The sequence below is a fragment of the Hydra vulgaris genome, chromosome 02 (genome assembly GCF_038396675.1).
Source record: "Hydra vulgaris chromosome 02, alternate assembly HydraT2T_AEP".
Taxonomy (NCBI): domain Eukaryota; kingdom Metazoa; phylum Cnidaria; class Hydrozoa; order Anthoathecata; family Hydridae; genus Hydra; species Hydra vulgaris.
The window spans coordinates 56,182,641-56,199,498 of NC_088921.1; the positions used below are offsets into that span (position 1 = coordinate 56,182,641).

Genomic DNA, 16,858 nt, shown 5'->3' on the forward strand with positions numbered 1-16,858 from the left:
TTTGGGGTTTTATTGGGTTTTTTAGAAATGGTTTTTTTGGATTGGGTTATTTTGCCACCCTGGATAAAATTGACATCTATTTAGGTGTTTTACCCAGAAAACAGAATGAAAAGAAAAATTTAGTAACATAAAGATTACTAACTAAAAAATTACTAGTTTTTTTCATTTTTTATGAATTCACTTGCCTGTTAGAAGCCACCAATAAATTAAAATTAAAATATTAAAAATTGACGTAAACATAATTTCCTAAGTTCTTTAAAAGTAGGGAAATAACATAAGGGAAATCTGATAACATAAGGGATATTTGACAACATAAGGGATATTTGACTACATAAGGGATACCTGACAGAAATTAAATTGAGAAAAATAATGATTGTAAAAAAAGCAAAGCAAAGTGCAAAAAAAAGTGCAAAAAAAAGCTTGGCACAAATGTACCAGTTGTAGCATAGCTAATTTGGCACTGAATTTTTATATGTTAAGATTGTAAAACACAATTTTAAAAATATCACTCAAAATTTTTAACCTGTTCGATATTTTTATTTGTTATTTTACCTGATTTTGTACATTAGAATAATTTCTCCAATTAAAAAGGTTCTTACTTAAACATGAAATAAAATACTTGAATTGGTTTTTTTTTAAAAAAAAAAAAAAAGATTAAGTGAATCTAAAAATAAATACCTGTCAACTAGTTCTTTAAAACTCACAACTGCTCTAATCACCTTTGCAGTGAACCTTGAAAAAATATTTTTTAAATACATTGATCAACTTATGATAAATATTCTAAATATTTAAAAACTATTTATACAATTACTTGAACTGATCAAGTTCTTGTTCAAAATGTTGCTGAGGAAAGCTGAATCCAGGATTAGATTTAATAACAAGTGGTTCCCGGTACTCAAAGTAAGCATAGTTATTCCACCATTCTGCTAACCAATTGTCTGTAACTTTTGCCTTTTCTTCTAACTTGTGCTGGAGTTTTTCACCAACACCACCAGGCATTAAAAATTCAGAAACTAATTTCTTTGTTTTTTCAAGCTGATTTTTATTTAATAATGGATCTATTGCTATGATATACTTATTCATAGTTTGATGCAAAGGTGGAACTGGTAAATGTGGCAGACTATTTTCCACTGCCATCATAATTCGTGAATGGTATCTAACTTTGGTTAAGTTTTTCATAATAATATAAGACATTTTTATCTAAAAATATAAATATTACTATTAATAATAGCATAAACAAACTAGATGCTAAACTTATACAAAATACAAAACTTATAAAAATTAAGATTTTAAAGTGCTCTCTTACCAAATTTTTTTTATTATTATTCTGATTCACTCCCAACAAGGCTGTAAACAACCACTATTAAGTTGGGAGTTACTAGAAAACAAAGAATAGAGTTAACGGAAGGTAACAGAATACAAATTAGCATAGGCTATGTTGTAAACTGGTTTTTAGAGCTGTACCCTTGTTAAGAGATAACAGGAAGAGTTGCATAGCCGCTATCAAGAAGGCACAAGTAAAAATCTATAAGTAAAGTCAAGAAGATCCAGGATTCATTATCCTAGGCACAAAACAACATAACACAGGTTTACATCTATGTCAGCCTAATAGATAAAGTAGGGGTTTAAGGCTGGTCAACAGAATTAGTATTTTGATTTGTTGTATACTCAGTAACTAATTAGTGACTCAAACTCTAAAACCTACGTCCACTTTAATCTCTAGTATTTTGTTAGATGTAATGTTTTTCCTAATGCCTTTCCAAAGTATTTCCATCAATGTTTTAAAGTACTGATTACAGAAAGTAAGTTACTTTAACTACTCCAGGTCAGGTCAGGTTCAGGATTATCACAATATACCTGCTACTGGTATCATGTAACCCAGTACTACCTGCCCTACGTCCTGCTGCCTTTTAGGGTTTTTTTTTAGACAAAGGTTAAAAGAAACAAACACTGCAGAAAAATACTGAAAATTGTAATTGCAAACAAAAAATTGATTGCTCTATGAATGCCAAATGCTTATCAAAAAATATTATTTACAAATGCATTGTTTCCTCACAAAATAACTCTGATAAACAATATATTAGCTTAACCAAAGGCGAATAAATATCTTTTAAAAACTTATAAAAACAAATGACCAAAATAAAACTATCCTAATTCTAAAGCATTCTTTAATTAATTCTAAAGAATTCACAACTAATTTTTGTGAAAAATAATGTAGCTAATGTATTTTCCTGATTCCAACAAAACAACAGTTTTTATAAAGTTAATTATAACAGTTCCCAACCTCCTGTGAAATATTTTTTTTATAATTTAAATCTTTTGATATTAAGTCATTCTTAATTTAGTTATTACTATAAACATGGCAGATATTAGATAGTATTGATGACAAGATGTACACTTCTACTAGTCTTTGCTTAGAAAGGAAATCCTAAAAGCAGCAAGACATGGAACAGGTTGCACTGGGTTATATGCTACCAGAAGCAGGTTAATCATGATGACCATATACCTGACCTGACAATAATGAATGTTGATCATCTAAATATTAGACAGGATAAATAATCAACTTATAAAAACTACAATATTAAATTACATAACAAATTATTTAGAATAAAAAAATAAAAGTTGATAATTATTTAATATGTTTCAGTTGTTTTTTTCTAGACAACTTTAAATAAATGTCAATGTAACTTACTTTTTTTAGCTATTTAATAACCAAGCTCTATTACACATTTAAGAACCAAGGTCTATTACATATTTAAGAACCAAGCTCTATTACATATTATCCACATATTCTCATAATCTTGTAATTCAATCCTAAATCAAATAAAAATATTCTAATAGAAATCAACTTAAAAACTTTCATTTTGTAATTTTAGGCTTGATTAAATACTGGGTTAGAAACAATCGTATTTCTATGCAAAAAAACGAAAATCTCAGTTTATTTTTTTTTGTTAAAAAACATACAAAATCAATGGTATTTTTAGTTTAAATTTTTGTTTGAAAAAGATGTGTTAGTCAACGACATTAATTTAAAAAAATTAAAATCATTAATTAAAGATAAGATATGATTAATTTATTTGAATAAAATGGTTTTAGATTGCAGGTTCCATTAATAATGTTAAAAATAAATGTGTAATAGAGCTTGGTTTTTATGCTATTTGGGTTTATTTGATAACATTAAATAAGACAAGTGTTTAAAGTCATTCGGGGTAACTTTGAACATGTATAGATATATAAATATAACATTATAGACATCAAATAAATAAATATGCAATTTCAATCAGGATGGATTATTTATAATTTTTAAATTATTGTAATTGGTACTCGTCCAAAATGCACTAAAATGCATATCTTTAATCATCTGATGATGTTTCTTGAAGGATTGCTTTTTTAGAGGTTTTTCTCTGTAGAACCTTCTACTTGATTGTATTTTTCTAAGCTTTGTTAATATTTATGGTTTTTTTGTCATTGCAAGTGCTAACTACAAAAAAAGCAAAAATAGTAAAAAAGCTAAAGATACCTCTTTTTTTGTGGTATCTACAGCTATTATAGATCTACCTTACGCCATCCTCGATAATTAGTATTTGATTTTCGTTTAGCAAATTTGGTGGTGTTTTAGTGAGTATTATTAGCAGTTAGAGTTGCTTGTTCCAAATCAACATTATCATAATCATAAAGCAAAGCTGTTGCAAGCAGTTAAATTTAAATTCAGATTTTATATTTGTAGGAGCAGCATCTCTATCCCAAGCTTGAAGACAAATTTATGGGATATCAAAAATGTTGACAGTTTGACCTGAATGTGCTAACATCCATGAATCCAGACCTTTGTTATATGTTATATTGTAAAAATGCTTTAATAGTCCAAATACAGTTCTATCTAATGGTTGAAGTTTACTTGTTTTATATGGTACCCCATGTCTGAAGTCTCTCCACTCTCCCCTAATAATAATAACAATATAATAATAGCAATAATAATAACAACAACAATATTAACTGTATTTTTTTTAATAAAAAATGGGATAACCTAAATAGTAAACTTTAAAGAATTGAGAGATATTAGTTTCAAATGATAATGCTTTGATATTTTACAGATTTCAACCCATAATTATTGGAGTGGTATTTTGATACAAACAGGTTTAAATTGCTATTGGATTGAAGATGATAACAATAATTTGCACTTATGCGAAATGAATAAAAATTAAAAGTAAGTTTTATTGTTAGCGATTCCATACAAATTGGCAGTTTAGGAATTTAAACTGCCAATTTGCAGTTTAGAACATTATGATTAAAATTATGAAAACCTTGTTTTAGAGATCAAATAACTTAATAGGAGCTTGTTTCTGGAAATACCTCCATAATTGGTATGCATATCTTAGATGTAAGCCTAAAATAGCATGGTGCATATTCAAAAGTGTATTAAGATTAACATAATCATATATTTATAAAATGAGAAAGCTTATTGGAATAAAACTAATGAACTAGATTAGTAAGATCATGAGTAATGCATTACATTAGATTAGTGTCATCAGCAAAACAGTAAATGGTAGCAAACAAAACGAATGTATTAAAGTCATTAATATAAAAAGAAAAAAAGCAGCAATTATAAACTGAATCTGAGGGATACGAGCACATTTTACAAGACTTTAAAGCTTTAAGTCTTGTAAAATGTTGTTAAGATTTTAATACCACAATTAATATCAATATCTTTAATATTACAATTAATATCACAATTAATGACCTTAAAATCACAATTTGTTTTTATCAATGACTTAATTTAAGCCATTGATAGAAACAAATTGTGATTTATCATGTAAATATGTTGTAAACCATTTTCTAATTTTTTCAATAGAATAGACTGAACTACTGTATCAAAAGCTTTCTATAAATTGACAATAACAACACATGTGAAATATTCATCATTGAGAGTTTTTCTAATTGATTTAATCATTCCAATAGTAGTGCGAATTGTGAAATCTAAGCTGATGGATGGGGTGTATACGAATATTGCACCAGACCACACCGGACTATACCGGACCACGCCGGACCACACCGGAGTATAAAAAACAATTTTAGTAGAGCGAAATATGCATAAGTTACATTTGTAATATTTAAATGCAATAAAAATTATACAAAAAAAAAAAATTTTGAAAAATTTAAATTTTTATAACAACTTTAATTGTGCACCCACAAGTAAAAATACATGTTTTAGTCAAAACTTTATTGCATACGTGAATCTCATTCACGTGCGCGCATCCCTGTCACATAATGTTTTTGATTTTGTGAAAAAAGAATTAATTTTCATAAATAATGTGTTTGGATTTAAGCAAAACGGTAAGCTTTTTTATGAGAATTTTAAGTTATCCTTTTGGACTGCTTACCCTAACCAAAAACCCTTTGCACTTGCATGTACACTCCACTGCGCCTGTCCCTATGTTAGTCAGTCGATGTATGCACACTCAACTGCGCCTGTCCCAGTGTCTCCGGTGTTGGTCCGGTGTATTATTCGTATACACCGAGATGTATGTAAAGCTTTACATACGAGAATCTACGTTTTCCTCGAAAAATTTAAATGCTTTTAAGGACATTTAAACTTTTCCAGAAAAGCATAGTTAGTTGAGTAGTTATGTTTTACACACTTTATACTATTTTCCCTTGTAATTCAACATACAAAATGTCTTTAAAGACATTTATTTTTTTCCAGGAAAGTGCAGAGCATAGTATGTATTGCTTTTTCAAAGGATTTTCTTATAATAGAAAGCGGGGAAATGGGTTGGTAATTAGTGAAAACCAGTTCAAAGCCTATTTTAAAGATTAGAATGACTTGAGCAACTTTTAAAACATCTGGAAAAAGTACCATTTTTAAATGAGTACACAAATAAATAATAGTGCAAAGAGACTTAGAAATGCGTGGGATAAATTTAAAAAGAAATATAGGTATTTGATTTGATTTGTATTATATGTCATTCTTTACATAATTTTGTCTAAAGGCAATCATCATTCATGTAATACAAAAGAAACATTTTTAAAATTATTTTCTTATATCGAGAACTGTAGTAAGTTATTAGATCCGCCTAAAATATTAGATCCCACTGCGTAAAACTCAAAACAAGATTGCGCTTTCGGGTTATAACTGTTAGAAGTGTACCTAAAACGTCCGTACTACCTTAGTAAACATAAACAAGGAGAAAAAAACGTTTAGAGAACAAGAATTCAAGAAATAAAGTTTACATAAAAGTAATTTAAGAAAGACGATATAAGACAGGGCAATAGTGATAGAAAATAAACAAATATAAACTAATTAGTTATTTATTTACATGAAAATATTTTACAAATATTTTTATTATATAACCGTGTAAGTAAAAGTAAAATTAAGACAGATATAATTTAAATCTGTCTGAATTATTACCTCCCCTTGTAAGTCGATTAATGTCATCAAAAGATAATGACTGAAGTTCTACAACTATAAAATAATTAATAATTAGTTGATATTGTATAATTTCTGTTTAAACTAACTGATTAAATTAGTTATATAATTATGTAAAAATCATTTACAAGTATCTGTCTGAATTATACCCTTCCCCCGAGTAAATTACGAACTTGCGTCTGAATTATCTCCTTCCTCCTAGTAAATTAGTCAATAAAAGATGGAGTGATAATGGCATTGAGTGATGTAATAAATACTAAACAACGATAAACTTTTAATTATATATTTAATTAAAAATACTTTACAAATACTTTTTAAAGTTTCTGAATAATTACCCTCCCATAAATACCCCCCTCCCTTCCTTAGTAAATCGTTTAATGTAAGATGGTGTGATAATTGTATAAAGTGATAGTAATAGGCAAGGTTGTTATCTGTCAAATATACCTGAGACATATTTTTTGCCGACATAAAATATGTCCCACATATTTTCTATCGACATTTTGACAACATTTTATGTCTGAATTATTTTCTGCAGACATAAAATATGTCAGACAAATTTTCTATCGACGTATTTTGACATAATTTTATGTCTGAATTATTTGCTGTTTGATATTCTTGAAGAAAAAATCAATCAAACAAATTTATTGCGCATTTCAGCCTAATTTACAGAGTTAAACAAAAATAGTTTAACAAATTTGTTGCTTTTTGCAATCAATTATGCTTCATAAAACTTTTACTTTAAACCCTATAAGCAAACATCTGTTGTTTCATAAAGGTCGTTTTCTGCCCTTTTTTTAGCGATGTATCATTTGATAGTACTGACAAAGTATATTTAGCGATGTATCATTTGATAGTATCGACTAGAATTGATGCATCATTTGATAGTATTTGATAAAATCGATTAGTATGGATTAGTATTGGCGATTTCCCTTATTAGAATGTAAAAACCATCTCAAGCTGAGTTTTTTTTACTGAAAATGGTTTTTATTAGTATGACTAAACTTAAAATTATTCTCTTGATTAAAATAATAATTAAAAAAAACATTTTCAGTTATTTTTAATTATTAGTTGATCCTGAAAAAGATTTCATTATGAAAAATTGAATTCAAAAGATTCTATGAAAAAAACGGTTCACAGAATTTCAAAAAATTCGTGCCAAATTAAATTCATTTAAGCTGATTTAATTTGAAATATTTCGCAAAAGTTATATTCAGCTCATTAAATTTATAATAAGAAGACTAACCGGTAATAATTTATAACTAATTACGAATAATATACTTTTAGTAATAATAGTTATGATTTATTTAACAATAAAATAGTTGACAATTGCATTATAACTGCATATTCAACTGCCATAAACTTGCATATTATGTTTTGAGTGAAATATATATTGGAATATTTATTTTTTTCGTTTTCCTTACGACTTAAAGTCAAAAATGGAGTATAATTTATTGAATGAATTAACTATTAATTTAAAATAACTAAAAATGTTTTTTTTAATTATTATTTTAATCAAGAGAATAATTTTAAGTTTAGTCATACTAATAAAAACCATTTTCAGTAACAAAAACTCAGCTTGAGATGGTTTTTACATTCTAATAAGGGAAATCGCCAATATTAATCCATACTAATCGATACTATCAAATACTATCAAATGATGCATCAATTCTAGTCGATACTATCAAATGATACATCGCTAAAAACACTTTGTCACTACTACCAAATGATACATCGCTAAAAAGGGCAGAAAACGACCTTTATGAAACAACTGATGTTTGCTTATAGGGTTTAAAGGAAAAGTTTTATGAAGCATAATTGATTGCAAAAAGCAACAAATTTGTCAAACTATTTTTATTTAACTCTGTATATTAGGCTGAAATGCGCAATAAATTTGTTTGATTGATTTTTTCTTCAAGAATATCAAACAGCAAATAATTCAGACATAAAATTATGTCAAAATATGTCGATAGAAAATATGTCTGACATACTTTATGTCAGCAGAAAAAATTCAGACATAAAATTATGTCAAAATATGTCGATAGAAAATATGTCTGACATATTTTATGTCAGCAGAAAAAATTCAGACATAAAATTATGTCAAAATATGTCGATAGAAAATATGTCTGACAAATTTTATGTCAGCATAAAATAATTCAGACATAAAAATATGTCAAAATATGTCGATTGAAAATATGTGGGACATATTTTATGCCGGCAGAAAATATGTCTGAAAATATGTTGACAGATCTGCCAGACATATTATGTCGTAACAACCCTGGAAATAGGAATTACGCAACTGTATATCGATAAATTATAAAATTATGTAAAAATGATTTACAAATATACTTTCTGAATTATCACGTCCCCCTTCGTAAATCATACAATACGAGTTGTATGATACTGGTATTGAATTATATAAATCATTGTTTAGATTGCAAAAAGAGCATCGTTGGTTTCCGAAATTTGCTAAAAACAGATTAGCCGTCATTGACGTGGTCTTGTTTGATCAACCACGTCAACCACGGCAATCTGTTTTCTGATAAAGTAGTTCGTGAAAGTGAATTTCCGATTAATTAATGAAAGTGAATTTCCGACTTTTTGCAGTTTTTATTCCTAAAAAAAGAAAAAATTTTTACGGTTTTCTGTTTTAAATTTTGTTTACTAACAGTGTACGTAGTAGCCAAAAAAATATGTCATTTTTACTTCAAGTTATAGAGCATAGAAGTTGCGTATTCCGTCGAAATATTCTTGTATTTCGTCGAGATATTTTATCTTTATGCTTTATGTTTGATGCTGCGTCAGAAGATATTATTATACTATTAGGCTGGAATGCAAGAAACGAACTTGAAATTTAAGTAGAGCAAACTTAAACTCATGTTATACTTAAAAACCGACCGTTTTCAAGTTAAACGTTTTGTTCTTATGTCAAATAAAGGTATTGTTCTTTTTTTAATTGTAATAAACTCAACTTGATCTGAAGTTGGTATATTTTCAGGACTGCCGGTAGTTATGAGTATTGCTTTTTCAGTTAGGAGATTTTTTAGAGTAAACGACTTCTTAAATGTGATGAAAGTCCGCTAAGTGATTGAAGTTTTGGATTGTGCGATCCACGAGATATTTTCAAATTGCAGTTGTTGCAAGTTCCGTATTTGAAATCACTAGCTGCCACGGTAAAATGATTCCATAAACCATTTTTTTATCGATTATTTTCTATTGTAAAATTTTAGTACTGAGGAACTTTTGATGAAACTATTGGTTTGAGTTGCTTTACTTAAATGTTAATTCATTTTAAGAATGATTTGAGATTAGTAACTTAAAACTATTATGTAATGTGATTTCAATTAAAATTTCTACAATTGTTATAATTAAAAATTTGTTTACTAACATACGATCACAATTAGGAAATCGTCATGATCCCACTCTAAATTAAAACTTAAAAAAAATCTAATAAAAGTTTCGGTTCATTTCGGTTGCGGTTTAAACCGAAATTTCGGTCGAAACAGGAAAAGTAAAAAAATTGTTGAAGCAGAAATTTCGGCTTCGGTTTCGGCCGAAGCCGAAAGTTTCCGTTCCCTAATTAAGGGTCCCCGAAATAGTTTTAAGGGCCTTTTTTTATTTTCCGTTAATTTTTATCAAAATTATTTATTTGAAACATTATTGGGAGGGCAAATGTCCCTGCTGACCCCTCCCCCCCCCCCCCGGTTACTATGGGCCTGTATTAATAAATTTATTTACTTTGATTTATAACAGATTTATAAAATTTATTATTTTGGATTTTTATTACAGATTCATTATTATGGATTATTATTATAGATTTATTAGATTTGTGATTATTATTATTACAGATACATGATTATTACTATGGATTTATTATTAAAGATTTATTATTATAGTCATTCATAAGATTTATATTTTCAATATTTATGAGTATGATTTATGGTTTTATAGTATGATTTATTGTACTATTTTGTTTTTAAAATTGTAAAAGTTCTGATGATAAAATAATTATGATCTTTTTTCAGAAGCCTTGCTTGTTTGTTCTTGTAAACTATAGTATTTATTTTACGACAAATGTAAACAGAAAAAATATATATATATATATATATATATATATATATATATATATATATATATTTGTTGATTTCAAGCTTGAATTATATAATTTAACTTCTTAACTTTAGATAAAATCAAAATCTTTGTTATGATTATATTGCTAATATAATTATATTTATTTATGTATTTTATCATTAACTAAAATAAATAAATACAGCTTTATTTAAAACAATATTTTAGTTTAATTTAATAAAAACTCAATATTATTTACTTATATTTATTTAAATGTACATTTTATTTTGTACATTTAAATTGTTGAAAAATGACATACTCTAATATATATATATATATATATATATATATATATATATATATATATATATATATATATATATATATATATATATATATATATATATATATATATATATATATATATATATATAAAGTAGAAAATCACTTAAAATTTTTTTCCATTTAAAATTTTGTTTCATCAACAAAGATTCATCAGAAATGAAAGATCAATTTAATAAAACTTCAATTTATACCAAAAATTAAATTACAGGAAGTTGCAAATGTCTTAACTACTGTAAATTTTCACACATTTGTGGAATTTGCTGACACTATTATAAAAAGAATTCTTAAGAAATGATTACTTATGCTATTTTTTTAAATGTTTTTTTAAAAAGGGTAGTTAATGTAAATATTATTTGAACTCATTTATTTTTATAGTTTTTTAGGAGAAACTTATTTTCGTGCCTACATTTCGAAATTAATTCCGATCTTTTGTTTAATAAGCATTCTTGATTTGCATGTGTAATTATTTCAAATTTTTCTTGTAGGCATAGTATGCATTTTTTGGAAATATTGTTATATGCAGGCGCATATAACAATATTTCCAAAAATTCAGTAATATTTCCAATAATTCAGTATAAAATCATCAATATTTTTTTCTTTTAATTCTTATATATATTTTGACAGCATGGTGTCTTTTGAATACTTTTTATTCTTGAAAGATTGCTTATGATTGGCAAAACGTTTTTTCCATTCACCCTCTGTCATGCCAATATATTGTTTATCAGGTACATTCTAAGAGGAAACAACACATTTATATATCACATTTTTTGATAAACAACTTCCACTCATTGGACAATTGATTTTTTGTTTACAATTACAATTTTCTGTAGTTTTTTCATTTAGGATTTCTTTTTTGTTTAACAAAGCCTTATTGTGACCTTTTATAATTCTTTCCATATTTTTTGTGCAACTGTAGCTAACTTTAATTGTATTTCGATTAAAAATTTTATGTAATTGATTAGATCGCGGGAAATGCTTATCAACCAATTTTAAAAACACTTTTTCTATGTTAGTAGAAACATTTTTGCTATATGGGGGGTTGAACCAAATTACATTTCTAGTCCTATTTCGTTTTTTTGTATTCTTTTTTTCAGGGTCAAATTTTAGTTCAAAATTTTCAAAACCACTTTTTTTTAGGGCATCTTCAAATATTCGTTTAGAGGAATCGAATACATTTTCATTTGAGGAGTTTTGGTTTAGTCTGTTATTAATTGAAATCGGGATTTGTTTTAGAACTTGGGGTGGATGGTTAGAGTTAATGTTAATATATAATAGTTCATCGTTTGGTTTTTTGAAAGGCTTATATGAATTTTCAGAGAGGTTAAATGTGACATCAAGAAAATTCACAATTTTTAAATTTATGTTTATTTCGATTTGAAAGCCAATATTTTTTAAAATTTTTATAATATCTTTTCTAATTTTGTCGAGCTGTGGACCAGATTTTCTACGCATTACTATTAAACCATCGTCGCGATAAAGGCCTAAATCTTTTATACTGATTATTTTACTTAACAAATCTAAAATATGTAGTCCAACAAATTCACAAATTTCTATAATTTCTATAAATAACTGCCCATTGTTACATCAAAGCAGTCATGTATGTTTTTTTTTTCCCAAGTTTCCTTATTAAAATAAAGTAAGGTTTTCTACAATGTTTTATTATACGGATTGTGTCATCAGGAATAACTGTGTGGCTTTTGCAAATTCAATAGTCTTATCTAAAATATCTGCGGTTATTGAGGGGTAAAAATCAATAATGTCAATTGCTCTGTTCTTTTAAGAACATTGAGCACTCTATTGTGTAGAATACTTTTTAAAGTTGTTTAAATATATATATATATATATATATATATATATATATATATATATATATATATATATATATATATATATATATATATATATATATATATATATATATATATATATATATATATATATTAGGGTGTGTCATTTTTCAACAATTTTTAACAAGTTAAATTCCAACCAACTGGGTTAGTTAACTGGTTAAATAGAAATGATTTAAACCTTTTAATTTAATATTGATTAACTCAAATTAAGCAAAAGTATGGTACGATTTCTTTTTTTAATCTTTTCTAATTTTTTCAAAATAAATAGTTCGAAAAATAAAGATTGTTTCTGTTTGTCACAGACGTGAGTTATATTCGATCTCAAGCGTCATTCTATTTAAAATTATTAAAAATTATACTAAGTTGGAGCGTTTTAAACCATTTTTCTTGATCTAAATTAGTATATATACTTTTTAATGTAAACTTCCCAACCAATTCCAAATTAATATTTAGGCTTTTTAGAGTTCATAGAAAAAAAAGTTGGTGTTTTATTTCAATGTTTAAGATTTCGGGGCACAAATTGTAAAAACGGGTTTCAAAAACGCTGAAAATTATTTTTTTTGAGATTGAATCACTAGCAGAAACAATCTTTATTTTTCGAACTATTTATTTTGAAAAAATTAGAAAAGATTAAAAAAAGAAATCCTGCCATACTTTTACTTAAGCTAAGAATTAATCAATATTAAATTAAAAGAACTAATCGGAATGGCGGAAGCTTATTTATGACGAATTTTATAAATAAATTGAAAAAAAAAAAGAACGAAAGAAAAGAAAAAGAAAAGGTTTAACGGAATTTTTTTAGAAAATTAATAAAACAAAAATAAAGTGAGTGAAGAAAAAAAAAAGAAAGAAATAAAAAAACAAAAAACATAAACAAAAATTAAAACCCAAATCGAACAAATAAACAAAAGGAAAAAAAGAGAAAAGAAACAAAACGATAAAAAACTTAAGTTTAAAGAAAAAAACATTCGGAAATGGAAAGTGGTATAAAAATCACCAATCTCCGTTTTTGAAAAGACGAAAAATAATGATTTTAAAAATTTTTAATTTTTTAGTTTTTATTAATTTTTAGAGGACGATATGTGTTTTTCTGAGTATTTTGATTAGATTTCCTTTTTTTGTTTGAATATTTTTATTAATTATGAACACTCTAAACTTTCTTTGCGACTAAATGTTTGTTTGTGTGTGTATTGTGTGTGTTGTGTGTGCGTGTGTGATGTGTATGTGTGAAGTGTATGTGTGTGTGACAAGCTTTTATTTGGGAGTGTTATTGGAAAAAAAAATTTGTTCATTTATTGTTATATTTTAAAGAAATAATTATAGTACTTTTATTGTTTTTATTATGATTATTGATATTAATATTATTATATTTATTAAATCATTGTTAGTTTTTTGTTGTTTTAGTTAAATAAGTAGGTTGTTGCGTTTTGTCCGTATATAACTGTTTGTAATTTTTCTGTCTGTGCATAATATTAAATTGTTGTTTTAAAATTGATATTGGTTTATTATAATATAATTTTCTTATTATTCTTATATTTGATCATTTATCGTCATTATTATTTGTATTATTAATATTATTTAATGGTATTTACTTAAGATTAGTTTTTAACTATTTGTAAATCACCTCGATTGTACGATCTTTTATCAAAATATATTGATTGGTTAAAATAAAAAAATTTTTAATTATAAACTGCCATTTATAACTTTTACTTTATAATCAAAAATAAAAAGATTTAAAAAAAAAAAAGTAAAGATGCTACCAAAAATCACGGTGTCACTTTCAAAGACATTTTTAGCAATATGTTCTCAGAACTGCATCTTTTTTGCTAAAAAGAAACCGTGGATTGTGGAGTAATGACGGCGGCATATTTCATGACGAGCACATCAGATTTGCTAAATAATATATAACTATAGCTTTTTTTTTTTTTTACCGAACTTTAATTTTGCTTATTTTAGTTTGTGAACTTGACTCTTTTCACTCTGCCACTGATGGGACTCCATTTAAAAGTTTTAAAGCAATTAAAAAAAAAATTCAATAAATGTTATGTGTTCTAGGAAACTAATAAATAATCTAGTTGAAAATAGGCAACGCTAAAAAAAAATTAAAAGAAAAAAAGAAAACGCAGCAGAATTAGCTAGAAATATCTTTAAAAAAATGCTAAGAAAGTTTTTTGGATCGGAAAACCTGATATTTGTTCTATTTTAAAGAAGAAAGATGGAAACAAGCTACATTCATACAATTCAGATAAGCAAATTTTAAAAGATCAAATGACGAAACGTAAATTGACTCTTTGTTCAAAGGATTTTGGCATATTACCGAAAGATGAAAAAGATAGAAGAAAGGAGATTGCATTACTTAACATTTATTGAGCGATAAACTGATAAACTATTGAGATCAAACTGAGAACTAGTAAATCAAAAAAAAATTCTTTTTTCAAATCCATGCTTTATGCAAGCAGAATTCTATTGGGCCTAGAAATTCTTTTTTTGTTATCTTTTGTAGAAGGAAAAATTACTGTTACGTTTTTAAATTTTTTTTTTAAGTGTTCTTATGGGGAAATACAAATTAAATTTTTGTTAACTTAATTAACTTTTTTTGGTCAAATTTTTCCATTTCCTTGTATTGTCATCGAAAATGATTAAGCGTGCAAAATTTGAGCAAAATTGGTTGAGAAAAAAGCTTTCAAAAATTGATTTCAAATTATGTGGCACACAAACATATATATATAGAAAGTAACCTTATATAAAGCATGGAAAAATGAGTTTTTATCCTCAGAACAAAGTGAGGCCTCTTCCTGTCAGGATTCCGACTATTCAGCAAACAAAATTAAATCAGACATTAGTGCTTTAACAGTTTTACCTAAATAAACTGCAAAAAAAGTTGCAATTACACGTATTTCTAAAAACATTTCATCTAGAAATATGATGCACAAGAAATATTGAGCAGCCGTGGCGCAGTGGTAGCGCACTTGCTTCAGAAACAAAGGATCCTTGGTTCAAACCCCACCTCTCGACAAGTCTTGCGACATCGGTTAGGAAGGAGGCGTGAACTTCCAATTAATTGCTCATCTGCCGTGCTCTATGATAAGACCGTAAGGACTTCTTGGGGCACCTAAAATAAAATTAAAAATTAAAAAATGCACTTGTTCTCTGACATTGCAGCTACTTCTGGGGGCAGTTTGACAGTTTTCTCGCTTTCTGAATCCACCGTCAGACGTGCAAAAAAGAAAGCAGTAAGTACAAGTACAAGTGCAGCTAAATAGAGAAGATATAAGAAAAGCGGCAAAGCAAAGTAAATTCTCAATAATCGCACACTTTGATGGAAAAATTTTTCAGGATATTACTAACGGTACAAAACAAAAAAGAAATCGTTTTGCTGTTCTTGTAATTATTGATGGTGATTTAAAGCTTCTTGGCATTCCACCAATTGAACAGGGTACTGGAATATCTCATCATGATACTTTAGTAAACATTTTGGATGAAAATAAGCTAAGAACTTATATAAAGGGTCTGTGCTTTGAAACACAACTGCAACTAATACAGGAAAATATTCCGGCACAAACATTAGGTTCTGTCAATCACAGGGTTCAATTATAATACATACATTTGCATGTCGAAGACATGTTTACGAGCTTCACTGTAAACATTTTATGGAAAAAGTTCACATTATCAAAACTTATGCTCGATGTTCAAAGTTTTTCAAACTAATTGGAATGCAATAAAGGGATCTATGGATAAATCAAAGTTCAAAAAGTTTGACAATGTTGCAATTAAAGGAGCGTATCTTGAAAAAAAGATTGAAGAAACTGTTGATTTTTGCAAGTATGCATTTGCCAATTTAGTATTTCTAAAAGGTGATTATAAAAAACTTGTAGAACTTAGACTCACCTACTTATGTCCTGATGTAAGCTTTAATGTTTATGCTCCATGATTAGTTTCATATGCATATTTTATGTCAAAGTCTATATATTAACTTAAAATGCAAGTTTTAAGTAATCAGTTGCCCTACCAATTGACAGCTTGTTTACAAAAAGAAATCAATAAAATGGCAGAATTTATTCATATATTTTATACCGTGTGATTTGTGCGTTCCTCTTTAGTTTCCTCTGCACATTTTCAAGATATAAAAGCATACTGGCAGATGTTCAAGTATAAAAGTTGGGTTAAATCTTAT

The 16,858-nt window shown here is 26.9% G+C and overlaps 1 protein-coding gene across 2 annotated transcripts in view; it reads right to left on the minus strand.

Annotated features, from left to right (window-relative positions):
- Window positions 1-2,816, minus strand: part of LOC100207901 (carnitine O-acetyltransferase) — a 50,935-nt gene extending 48,119 nt beyond the window's left edge. Inside the window, exons 1-3 of one of the 2 annotated variants that reach the window (XM_065791443.1) lie at window positions 2,693-2,816; window positions 812-1,200; window positions 679-732 (exon numbers count right to left, since the gene is read on the minus strand). In XM_065791443.1, coding sequence (XP_065647515.1) covers window positions 679-732; window positions 812-1,194 — 437 coding nt within the window. In that variant the 5' untranslated portion in view covers window positions 1,195-1,200; window positions 2,693-2,816. Of the gene's footprint in view, window positions 1-678; window positions 733-811; window positions 1,201-1,306; window positions 2,552-2,692 lie in introns of those variants that run through there. The other variant, XM_065791442.1, reaches the window with a different exon arrangement.
- Window positions 2,817-16,858: the final 14,042 nt, after the last annotated feature.